The sequence below is a fragment of the Stomoxys calcitrans genome, chromosome 5, assembly GCF_963082655.1.
Source record: "Stomoxys calcitrans chromosome 5, idStoCalc2.1, whole genome shotgun sequence".
NCBI classification, from domain to species: domain Eukaryota; kingdom Metazoa; phylum Arthropoda; class Insecta; order Diptera; family Muscidae; genus Stomoxys; species Stomoxys calcitrans.
Genome location: NC_081556.1, coordinates 4,214,474 through 4,225,876, shown reverse-complemented (window position 1 = coordinate 4,225,876; position 11,403 = coordinate 4,214,474). Strand labels below are relative to the sequence as shown.

The following is an 11,403-nucleotide window of genomic DNA, read 5'->3' as shown; positions in this document are numbered from 1 at the left end:
CGGTTTGAAAAGGTAAGCTGGTTGTTTCGTTATTATTTCTGAGGTGGATGTTGTTCGCCCTCAAGCGGCCATTTTGTGAATTTCGTTGAACGTTTTAAACTTGTGGTTTCTTTTTGGGCATATTTTTGCAACCAGGAATGTTTGTTTTTATTTATTCTGATTATAGACCTGGTTCATTTTCTACACTCTAATAGAACTTTGGTTCGTATCTTACATGAAAACTATTAATCATACATTGTTGCTATTCAATTTGACGGATGAAATGCTCATAATCTCATCGTCGCCTCCCTCATTTGTCTCGTCATCTTCTTCGGCATCGTCGTTAACAATATCATCTAAATTCGGTGTTTTTATACGATTGCGTATTATAATATCACGTTCGGCTGGTGTCTCCAAATGCAAGGGATTTGTTACAATTTCACACTCATCCATGTCTCGGCCCTGTAAGCCAAGTGTCAAATTTACTTTGGAATGATGTCCAGTTAGCTCACAAGGCCCGGAGGCTAAGTTGCCGCCTACGGTGCGAGTAGCCGAAACAGGTGGAGGTTTTAAACGCGACGGATCAAGTAGTGAAGGAATTTTATTCGATTTCTTAGGTGTGCGGGCGGGAGAACTTCTACGAGAACTATGGAATTCCTTCAGCTGTTTGGCTCTGAAATAATAACATGATAAATATTCAATTTTTATGGGATTTTTACAATAACACTTACGCTTCGATAAGTTTCAGCAAAATTCTGTGATATTCTTTATATTCTTCTCTGCCGAATTCATTAGGATCGTGCCGAGCACGTTCATACATATCGCAAAACTGATGAATCATGCGTTGTCCACTACCATTGAGGCAGGATGACAGTGTGGTCAATAGAAATGCCCTCAGATTATCATATGCATGACGTGTTGCACCATCACATTCAGCAATTTCACGTTCTGAAAAAAACAAGCATTAGGTTTTGTGTTTCTTAACGAACTTGGGGCATACCTAATATCTTCACATCGTCCACTGCCTGCATACGATAATAATATGTGGGCAAGGGTTTGTCACACTGCAGTATATATTTGTCATCGTTCCATAATAGTTTTGGTTCTTGAGCAATTTTCTGAATACAGTCCAAACGACGTTCAATTTCCCGCCTTAAGGCCTGAAAGAAAAAAATCAGTTATTTGTAACCGAGACATACCAAATCAAGATTTTTTAGTTTGATTTCTAAAGATCAATATAATGCCTTTAGCGATAGGATTGGCAGATATGTAAGATGTTTTTTCCACATTGTTTGTGCATACCTTCTTTGCATCATTTCCCACTGGCACATGGGGACCTCTTCTGCTCCTTAAGGTGAAACGCATTATTTGGCGTTTGGCAAATATGAAAAGCATTACAAAGGTCAATACTCCACCACCTATGATAATAATGATCATAACACCGGACAGTTGCTCCATTTTGTTGCTTTGGTCTCGTACAACACTTTTTGTGACTGGCAAGGGTGGAGTTTTGAACAGAGCCCCAGTTTTATCGTTTTCTTTCAATCGCAACCAAGACAGACTCTCCGTAGACATGTGTAAAATATGTTTTCGCCTTCAGCTGAGATAATATTAAGTATTTCTTTTATTTTGCAATTTTTTTTTTCAATACTATTAATTACATTGTATTGTTTGGCTATTTTTTCGCTCAGCTGTTTGTTTGCCAGAGTATAGAGTTGCCAGGACACGATTAATTATTTTATAATGATATCTAGTGAAATGGGCTTCATATGGGACCATCACATATATTGACAAAAAATATATTAGTTTTAAGGTGGAGATACATACCTAGCGCTGCACTTATGCGTGCTTGTCAGAAGAAATTAAGTTTGGTTTGTACTGTGTGAGTAACACAGTAAATGAACGCATGTAACTGACGGAATAAGTTAACGAACTCTCAACTTTGAATTAGAATATGTTTACTGCTCAAAAATAGTTTTGCAGATCGTAAACTAGGGAAATTATATTATTAAAATCATATTTAACCACATCATTGCCAATTTTCATTGAAATTAACATTGGAAATAAGCTGATTTTTAGAAAGAATTCGCGGCTAAAGGTGCATGGTATGCAAGCGAGCACATTAGATTGCTCAAGTACGCATGAGTGCTGCGCATGGTATGTAACTTCACCTTTAGATCACAATTCACTGAATAAGGTTAAGCCAAGTGATCAGCCAACATATAATTTTTTTACTTTTTTGCAGCACTTGGCATTGAGGATGTCAACATGTTCTCTTTTAATATTGATTCTTTGTTTTTCGTTTTCTCCTATTTTACATCCTTAATGATGTTCATGGTACCTATCCACTTTATGTTTTCGCAAGTGACCCAAGGCGGTTTTAAAAAGGTGGTCTCTCGCGAACAGCTGTTCGCAGCCGGCCAGGCTTGACGGTATTATGATGTCCGATTTTTGTTGATGTACCGTTTTTGGTAAAAGCTGTTATCAAACGTACACACGATGAGTACGATCAAGATGTGCCGTCTAAAGGGGCCATTAGATTTAGATCAGCGATGTCCAAAATGAAAATGTGACAGTATGTGTGAAATATGCTCTTTAAGTATTTTTAATTCTCTCAGTATGTAGGAAATCATTTTTTGCGCAGGATGATTTGTGTGTTTGCAAAAATAAACATAAAATAAAACAACTTAAATACCTTTTTATACCTAACAAGTGTTTAGTCTATAAAAAAAATCAATGTTTTTGAAACAGAAAATGATGCATGTTCATACGTTGCTGAAATATACGGGCAAGACACTTTATAAGGCGCACCACCAATTTCAGTGACATTTGTACCTAGACTTGGTTTGATCCAATGAATCAGGATTCCATCAGGATGGATGTTAACGGTGCAACAGTTGGAAACGAACACGCAAAAAAATTTTAAAGTGAGATCCAGGAACGATATATGAAATCTGCAATCCCTCCAAACCCAATCAAAGTAAGTATAATATAATAGGGATTGTGGGAATCCTTTGTCATTAATCGCACTTCAGATACATGTTACTTCAAACTTAGGGAAAAATAAGAAAAGGAAGGGCACTATAGAAATCGACCTGCAACTTGGCAAATATGAACAGATTTTATATACCCTCCACCATAGGATGGGGTATACTTATTTCGTCATTCTGTTTGTCACACCACGAAATATGCGTCTGGCACCCCATAAAGTAGACATATTCTTGTCGATCTAGCCGAACATATTTTAAGTCGATCTAGCCTTGCCCTTGTCCGTCTGTCAGTCGAAATCACCCTAACTTTCGAAGGAGTAAATCTACCCGCTTGAAATTTTGTACAAATACTTTTTATTAGTGTAGATCGGTTGGGATTGTAAATGGACCAAATAGGTCCATGTTTTGATATTGCTGCCATATAAACCGATCTTGGGTCTTGACTTCTTGAGCCTCTAGAGGGCATAATTCTCGTCCGATTGGAATGAAGTTTTGCACGCTGTGTTTTGGTATAACTTCCAACAACTGTGCTATGTATGGTTTAAATCGGTCCATAACCTGATATAACTGTCATATAAACCGATCTGAGTCTTGACTTCTTCAGCTACTAGAGGGCGCAATTCTTGTCCGATATGGCTGTAATTTTGCATGATGTGTTTTGTAAGGACTTCCAACTACTGCGCTAAGTATGGCACAATTTGGTACATAACCTGGTATAGCTGCCATATAAACCGATTTGTGATCTTGATTTCTTGAACCTCTAGAGGGCGCAATTCTCACCCGATTTGTCAGAAATTTTATTCGACGGCTTCTCTCATTACTTTCAACATACGTGTCCAATATGGTCTGAATCGATCAATAGCTTGGCACAGCTCCCATATAAATCGATCTCCCGATTTTGATTCTTGAGCCCCTACATGCCGCAATTCTTATACGAATGGAATGAAATATTACACAATGAATTCTACAATGTTCAGCATTCAATTCATTTATGGTCCGAATCGGACTATAACTTGTTTTATTTTATCCTCAAGAACTCAACAAATGCGATCTATGGTGGAGGGTATATAAGATTCAGCCCTGCCGAACTTAGCACGCTTTTACTTGTTACTCGTCCTTTTTCACAACCACGAGACAATCCCATGGCAGCCGGTTGTACGTACCGGATTGGCCCGATGGAGTTCCTCATCGGCAAGGGCTGCCGCCACAGTTTATGACGCACTGTTACACCAACAATTTATACATTAATTAATACATTATTTTTTATTTTTTTTAAGAATTATGTATTACTAATTATTTTGAGTCTATAACAAACGTGGGGTTATCAAAGGCTACTCTCATTTGTGCGGGCGTTATTGTTGAGATTTCAATGTCACATTGATTTCTGTTATTCTCACTTCCCATTATCTCCTCATCTTGCCAATCTACCTCAATTGCATTGGCACAAAGTTCATTGTTGCACGGTATGGGTTTCTCACACTGTTCCTTTCCTTTGGTCTGGAAGAATCTTAGTGTTCCACAGTAATTGGCTAGGTAGGTAATGCCCATATATTTGAAACATACATCCGAGACTCCCTTAAGGCAATCGAAAAATTCTGGCATAAACGAAGGGTTTATAACGGCATAAACAATGATGTTCATGGAAAGTTGTATGGCATTCAGAGTAATACAAATAACTTCTAGCTGTTGCATGGTTTTAAAGTCAACCTTGGTTACATCACCGCCATAGAGCAGATTAACAGCACATTTTCTTGATGTTAAATGCGCTGGCAGTTCACCAACCAGATATAACGTTATAACTATCAGAATCGTTATGGTCAACTTCATTTGATGTTTGTAGCGGTTCTTTGTTGTCTTCGAGTAGTTTGAATTTTTGCATTTCTTACTTTTTTTGGTCCACCTGCAAAAGGCTATTAGTATTGCTGTATTGCCGACCATAAGGAAAATCGCTGGTAGTAGGGTCAGAAGAACAAATGTCAGCCAGTTGTGCACCATGTAATATCTGAAAGTAGTAAAATTTGGGGGTTAATGAAATCACATTTTCGAGGTGGTTTAAATGTCAATCCTATTATACACAATAAAGTAATAGTTGCTAATTTTCGACTGTATAAAGACCTTACAAGACCATGGTAATCAGTTTGGCTCCTTTTGTTGGCATTCGGGAAGTGATTCCTGTATCGTATAAGAATTGATCCCACTGCCTGAATGTCTCTATTGCCTTTTTATTTAGTCATATTGTAGACGAAAGTAGAACGAGAGTTTTATTGCAGAGGTCTTGATGTTACTTTAGTTATTTTTTGAAATAAAAAACTGTGATTGTTTCAATAGGATATTTCAGCGGGGAAGCCATAGCCCCTCGAAACTTTTTTTTCCAAAACAACTACATTTCTACACTCTTATAATCTTATCCTAGCGTGACTAAATACCCTTAATTCGGAATGGCCTAGTCTTCAGTAATTTACGTAGTGTGTGATTATGCGCTTAATCAATAATCGCAAATTAATGAAGGATACTGTGTGGGGTTGGCTATTGGTATCATTCCTCGCTCGCTGCGTTTATTTTACATGACTCCACCAAAGGTCGTTATCTTATCGCGTCAATCAACGTAATTTATAACGGTAGTAATATAAATAACAAATCAGTTGATATCAAATACACATGTATCACTCGCTCATTTTCATAGAAGGCGATTGCTACATATCCGGCAGGCAGGCAGGCAGGCAGTCATGCATTTGACAGATGTTACTTACTTGGAAAAATAGAACGGCGTTGTCTCAAAGGACCCATCATCATTGACCACAAATACAAAGAAATATGGCATATTAATCGCAATTGCTATAAGTATTGCGGCAACTATCATGTGTCGGGCTACAATGCGCCTGCAAAATGCTGGTGTACCATTCCCCATGCGTCGCAAGTAAATGAAACGATCCAGACTAACACAGGCCAATATTAAATTGGCAGCCCCGGTGCTTATACCAAAAAGTGGAGTTTGCCATTGAAAATCGTAGGCCATCCAGAAATTGCTGGAGTAGAAGAAGCTCCGCGAAAATGCTGTCAATGTGATAAGCATACATGAGACGCAATCTAACCATGACAAAGCAGCCAAATACGAAAAGGCGGAGGGTGTCATTTTGGGTCTCATAAAGACCATTGCATTGATAAAATTCGCACAGAGCCCAAAAAAGGCCAGCGAAGGCACCACAAATGCATATATCACAAAATCAACAGCAGACAGTTCTCCTCTCCTCCAAACACATTCGACATTCTCATCAGATTCCTTAGATAACGAGGAATCCGGAGATATAGACGATAATAGAACAGCTGTTAACGAAGTTGTTATGGTTGTTGTGGCAAATGTCTTTGTACTTTCGATACATTGCATATTTTGGATGGAACTTCGCGTGTTAAGGTCTATCAATCAACTGTTTTGCCATGGTTCATTGACGGATTGCCGCTGCACCTGTTGCTTCTTCTCGGTGTTTTTATTGCTGATTATCATATTTGTTTATCTATCAATAAAATTATCTGTGGCAATATGATAATAACCGGCTGACCAGGCACACAGAAGATATAAGGGCATGGTGATATGTATCGAGTGAAAGTTACCAGGGTAAGTGATAACGAAACGTTTGTTTACCTAAATCAGCAAAACAGAGTAATAGTTTGCTGGAATTCTGAGAGAAAAAAATCATTATATTTGGAAAAAAATGCAAGTCATTTTGCGATATAACCACTACAACCTTATAGAACAGGGGTTTCTCCTGACGATAATGAGCCTTATTGTAACATGACAACTGAAATTAAATAGCGTGTCGTATAACTACATCGCCTAGATAGAAGTTTTTACAAAGCTGAAGCACTCATAAATGTTGTTAGTGATAGACTCCGTCATTTGTGACGAATATATTTCATTTGCAATATTTTATTTTAGTTGATTGTCCAGTTGTTTTTGGGCCATTGAATTGATTTACAAATAACTAATAACGCGAAACATTTGTGAAATGTCCATAAAGAGAATGAAAATGTTGTTGTTGTTGTAGCCACATACTTGCATGTGGTGTCAACGATTCTTGACAAATTCTCTTCGGGAGTAAGGTTTCGCTGGGGGAAAGCGAAAGGAAATAAATTCCCTTAAGCTGCCCATTGAACATTTACAGTTAGTTAGTCTGTGATAGTCGACAATATTTATCCTAACTTGATTTTTAATGACTTTAGGGAATTAAAATTCGTATGTTTTTTGGATTTGAATTGAAATGGCAGAGTACGTCTCCATATGCCAGGTTGTACTACCGAAATACAACCTGTACAACAATATACAATTATAACTCTGCTCTGAGTATTACGATGACTAAGCACCGAGCTCCAAAACGTACGCTTTAGACAAATTCTAAATGCAAAGTGAGTGTTTGAATGCTAAAATTTCCCGCTAGACTATCCTCCCTATGGATTTGCTATCAGCAATTGATAATTCACACTTCTCTCGTTTCCGGTAAAAATCGATTGTCTGTGGCCGATAGTCATGTTCATTATGGATTATCGATAGCACGGCGGTGGTCGATAACGCGATATGGCAGCAGCTGAGCACTTATTAGGTGTATTCGTGTACTCAAAAATTTGCAAATTTGTACAATTTGTTGCTGAAAATCGTTCGCGTTCTTTATATGCCAGCAGAAGAGAGTGTGAGAGAGAGGAATAGTTTGGTAATTGAGAGAGAGAGTAGAGAGTTTTATCCCAGTAGATTATTTGCAGCATTGAACATCAAATGCAAATTTGAACATGAACATTCCATTGAGAAACATCGGGCAAACTTCTCACATATAAATGAGTGCTGTCTGTTTCAAGATTTAGCTCAATGATAAGGGACCAAGGAGGATTTAAAAAGGTGGTTTCACGCGAACAACTGTTAACAGCCGGCCGGGATTGACGGTATTAAGATGTTGCTCTACGTGAAAAGGTGTCATCAAAGTTAAATATTGTTTATCGTTTGAGCGTTGCTTTTGTGGAATTTGTTTTTAGAGTTGCGTTTTTCAGCGCAGCGCTCAGAAACAAAGTTAAACCCAAGGTATATCATTCACAAGTAGTGGCAGTTGCCCAACAACAAAATATTGGGTGCACTATTTGTCAAAATCAGGCTTAAAATCTAAATAAATTTGGATACAACTCTGAAATTGGTAAATTTTATCAGCAGGGCTTATGACTAGAGCTTAAAATATATCAATAATCGCAACATTCCATGTTATCGATTTAACAATTAATATTGATAGTATCGATACTAACGTGAATTTCCCATCACGTATACTTTAAACGAAAATGAGAAGTAAAAATCAGATCGATTTATATAGATGCAATATCAATGCATAGACCAAATAAAACCAAGGTTAATAAAGTCAGTTGGAAGTCATGAGAGAAATCATTGTACAATATGTTAGCCTAATCGGATGAAAATTGCGCCCTCTGTAGGCGGAATGTATCTTAAAGGATGCATTCATTGTCGGATTGCTTATTTTTGTTTAATGTTGCAAAAAAATTAACTTTTGCAAAAGTATCCATCGGAAAAATATCAATCGATATTCAGTAAAAAAAATTAAATATCGATAGTGCCATCGATACTTTGCCAGCTCTACTTATGACGATACCTACTCAAATCTACCTAGAGCTCAACACGCTCATACAGTTTTGGCCTTTAATCTCCAGTAAATGGTTACTGGAAGAGTACGCGAACAGACCTATTGTGAATGGCTGATTGCCAGTCGCGTCATCCCTAAAACAATGTTTTGATTTTTTCTCATCCTGTTAAAAAAAGTAGTGAATTTATGAAAATTATAAAAAAATGAAACTTAGCACAAACATCAATCAGTTATGGCATAAAAGGAAAACGAATAGCGATGAGAATTGGTGCACCTACCTTTTCTTTGCAGTTCTGCGCATTGTGCTGGTCTTCATTGGTTCTGGATATGTGCATCCTGATGAATTTTTCCAAACTATTGAAGTGATGAATGGTATGATTATTTCCCTACGCCATTTAAGCATAACTCATAGTTACTTACCTACTTTCCAGGAGACCATTTTCGTTTGGAACATGTTCGAACGTGGGAATTCAACAACACAATGCCGGTACGCAGCATTACACTCCCTTTTTTACTTCTTAGAGTTCCCTGGAGCTTTCTAGAATTTGCAGCTCTGTATATGAGAGAGTTCTTAAACATAGAAATTCTATGCAGCTACACATATTTGGTGTTTCCCCGTTTGATATATTGCATTATATCGTTTGCCAATGATTGGGCCTTGTACCGGGTGTGCAGTCTATACAGTCTAAGGTATGAAATTCGTCTTTTGGCATTAAGCAGTAGTTGGGTCATGTTGGTATTTGGCACTCGCACCTTTTCCAACTCCATAGAGATGGCATTGTGTTCTCTGCTTTTGTATTTTGTGGCCGAATGCATGATTGCCACTAACACCATTGTGTACAAGAAGGAATTTCTTGAGGAGAAATATGACAAAGCCACATCTATAGGTGAACGTGTTAAAATATGGAAACTTAAAAATGCTTTGCCAACTCATAACTTTAATAAGATTTTCGCCATGTCCACATTGTGCGTAGTGGGCATTTTCAATCGCCCAACATTTTTGTTATTTGGAGCTCCCATGGTTTTCTATTGGCTACTAAGGGGCATGGGCACAAAAAGTGTAACATTTACAGACTTTCATTTAAGAATGTTGCTGTTCTGTTTGAGTGCTGTTCCCTCTATATTGGTATTTGTATTGTGTGATTCCCTGTACTATAAATATTTGACTTCTGGTGAAATTATGACCAAGGCAGTGGGCATAGACAACTTTGTGTTTACTCCTTGGAATTTTATCAAATATAATCTAGATTCGAAAAATACAGCAGAGCATGGATTGCACCCCAAGTATATACATTTGCTGGTTAATGTTCCCTTGCTGTATGGCGTTCTGGGTGCTATAGCCCTTGTTTCATTTGGCCAACTAATGATACGTTTCTTCCGCGCTGAATATCAGGGTCTGCCCAGAGCCCAAAGTATTGTGGGCCTTATGTCCGCCTCCATATTTGTACCGCTCTTCTTTTTGTCACTGATCAATCACCAGGAAGCAAGATTCCTGCTTCCGCTGACATATCCCATTATCTTGTTGCATGGTCCGAAACTTTTGACAGGATTTTGTGCCCAGTATCCCTTTCGAATGGAGCATGCCTGGTTGAAAGTGTTGTATGAAAAAATTCTTTGTACAAAAGCTTCGGCAATTTATGTGCTCAAAATTTGGTACTTTGCTAATATAGCACTGACTGTTTTCTATGGCTTTGTTCACCAGGCCGGTGTTATTCCCATGACCCAACATTTTGAGCAGATGGTGAAACTTAAGGCAGCTGATCAAAATATTCACCTGATAACCTCACATACCTATATGTTCCCACTGTCTTTTGTAAATATTCCAAGCACTCAAGTAGTTCATCTTAATACCCGGACTGGGCAAAGGTATAGGAAACGCAAGGATTTCTATCTATACGAATACGGAGGCCTCGATATGTCACAGCTAATTGCTCGCATTAGACTTATAACGTCTCATTGCGAGCTTAAGAAGGAAACGAAAAATTTTAAATATCGCCTATTTCTGGCCATACCCTCGTCACTAACGGACGACCTTAATTTGGCATTGGTGCAAAACAATGCCACTTACTTACATTATGAGCTCAGACGTGTGTTCTACCCACATTTGTCCACCGAAGCTTTGCCTCAATTTCTGGGTAGGCATCCGGGCATAGTTGATCCGCCTCATTGGTCAGAAGATGATTTTCAAGGCACTTGTCTCCTGGAGCAAACTCCCGAACTCAGTTTCAGTTATGTCAGCAAACAGTTCTCGTCGTTTGTCCATCAATTCGGTTTGGCCTTGTACGAGTTTGAGCTTAAGCGAAATGTACCAAAAAGTAAACGCACCCTCACCAACTCCAAATGTTATACTTAGTTAATTTAAATGAAATTATTAATTAGTTTTTAATGTTGTAACCAAAGATAGGCTAAGCTACTCGATCAAACAAATTGTTTGTTGAATTTACTACATGAAACATTCCTGTAAACACCACGATAACCTTTAATTTTTTTTACTCATAACTATTAGGTCCCTTCTATTTTCTCTTTATACACTAAATATGCTTTTTATAATAAAAAAAATCATTGATCTTTGAAATTTGGAAAAAATTGAAGCAACAGCCATCGCCAACATAAACGTGCATCACATTTTTGTTCTCAATAAAAATATAAAATGAAAGTTGGCGTTACTTTTCGCAGTATTGGTTGAGGGTTTCTGAATCTACACATGGTGGATATGACTTCCTGTTCCCGGCACGGTATAGTTGTGTGCTCCATACAAGATGGAACTTCCAGGTCCGATCTGTATGGTGTTCTTTGCTGTCACG

General features: G+C 37.9%; 3 protein-coding genes across 3 annotated transcripts; 1 reads left to right on the top strand and 2 right to left on the bottom strand.

The window, feature by feature from the left end:
• Nucleotides 1-106: 106 nt before the first annotated feature.
• Nucleotides 107-1,693, bottom strand: LOC106096292 (protein C1orf43 homolog). The gene is made up of 4 exons (XM_013263959.2): nt 1,282-1,693; nt 980-1,139; nt 711-927; nt 107-652 (listed from the first exon to the last, which is right to left on the bottom strand). Exons 1-4 carry the CDS (start codon nt 1,552-1,554, stop codon nt 229-231), a joined length of 1,074 nt encoding a protein of 357 aa, XP_013119413.2. The 5' UTR covers nt 1,555-1,693; the 3' UTR covers nt 107-228.
• Nucleotides 1,694-3,953: 2,260 nt separating this feature from the next.
• Nucleotides 3,954-6,414, bottom strand: LOC106096272 (C-C chemokine receptor type 6). The gene is made up of 2 exons (XM_013263925.2): nt 5,720-6,414; nt 3,954-4,971 (listed from the first exon to the last, which is right to left on the bottom strand). The coding sequence occupies exons 1-2, from the start codon at nt 6,352-6,354 to the stop codon at nt 4,263-4,265; spliced, it is 1,344 nt and encodes a 447-aa protein (XP_013119379.2). The 5' UTR covers nt 6,355-6,414; the 3' UTR covers nt 3,954-4,262.
• A 2,229-nt stretch (nt 6,415-8,643) lies between these two features.
• On the top strand, nt 8,644-11,190 carry LOC106096268 (GPI mannosyltransferase 4). Its single transcript, XM_013263921.2, has 2 exons — nt 8,644-8,971; nt 9,031-11,190. Exons 1-2 carry the CDS (start codon nt 8,803-8,805, stop codon nt 10,950-10,952), a joined length of 2,091 nt encoding a protein of 696 aa, XP_013119375.2. The 5' UTR covers nt 8,644-8,802; the 3' UTR covers nt 10,953-11,190.
• The last annotated feature ends 213 nt before the right edge of the window (nt 11,191-11,403 follow it).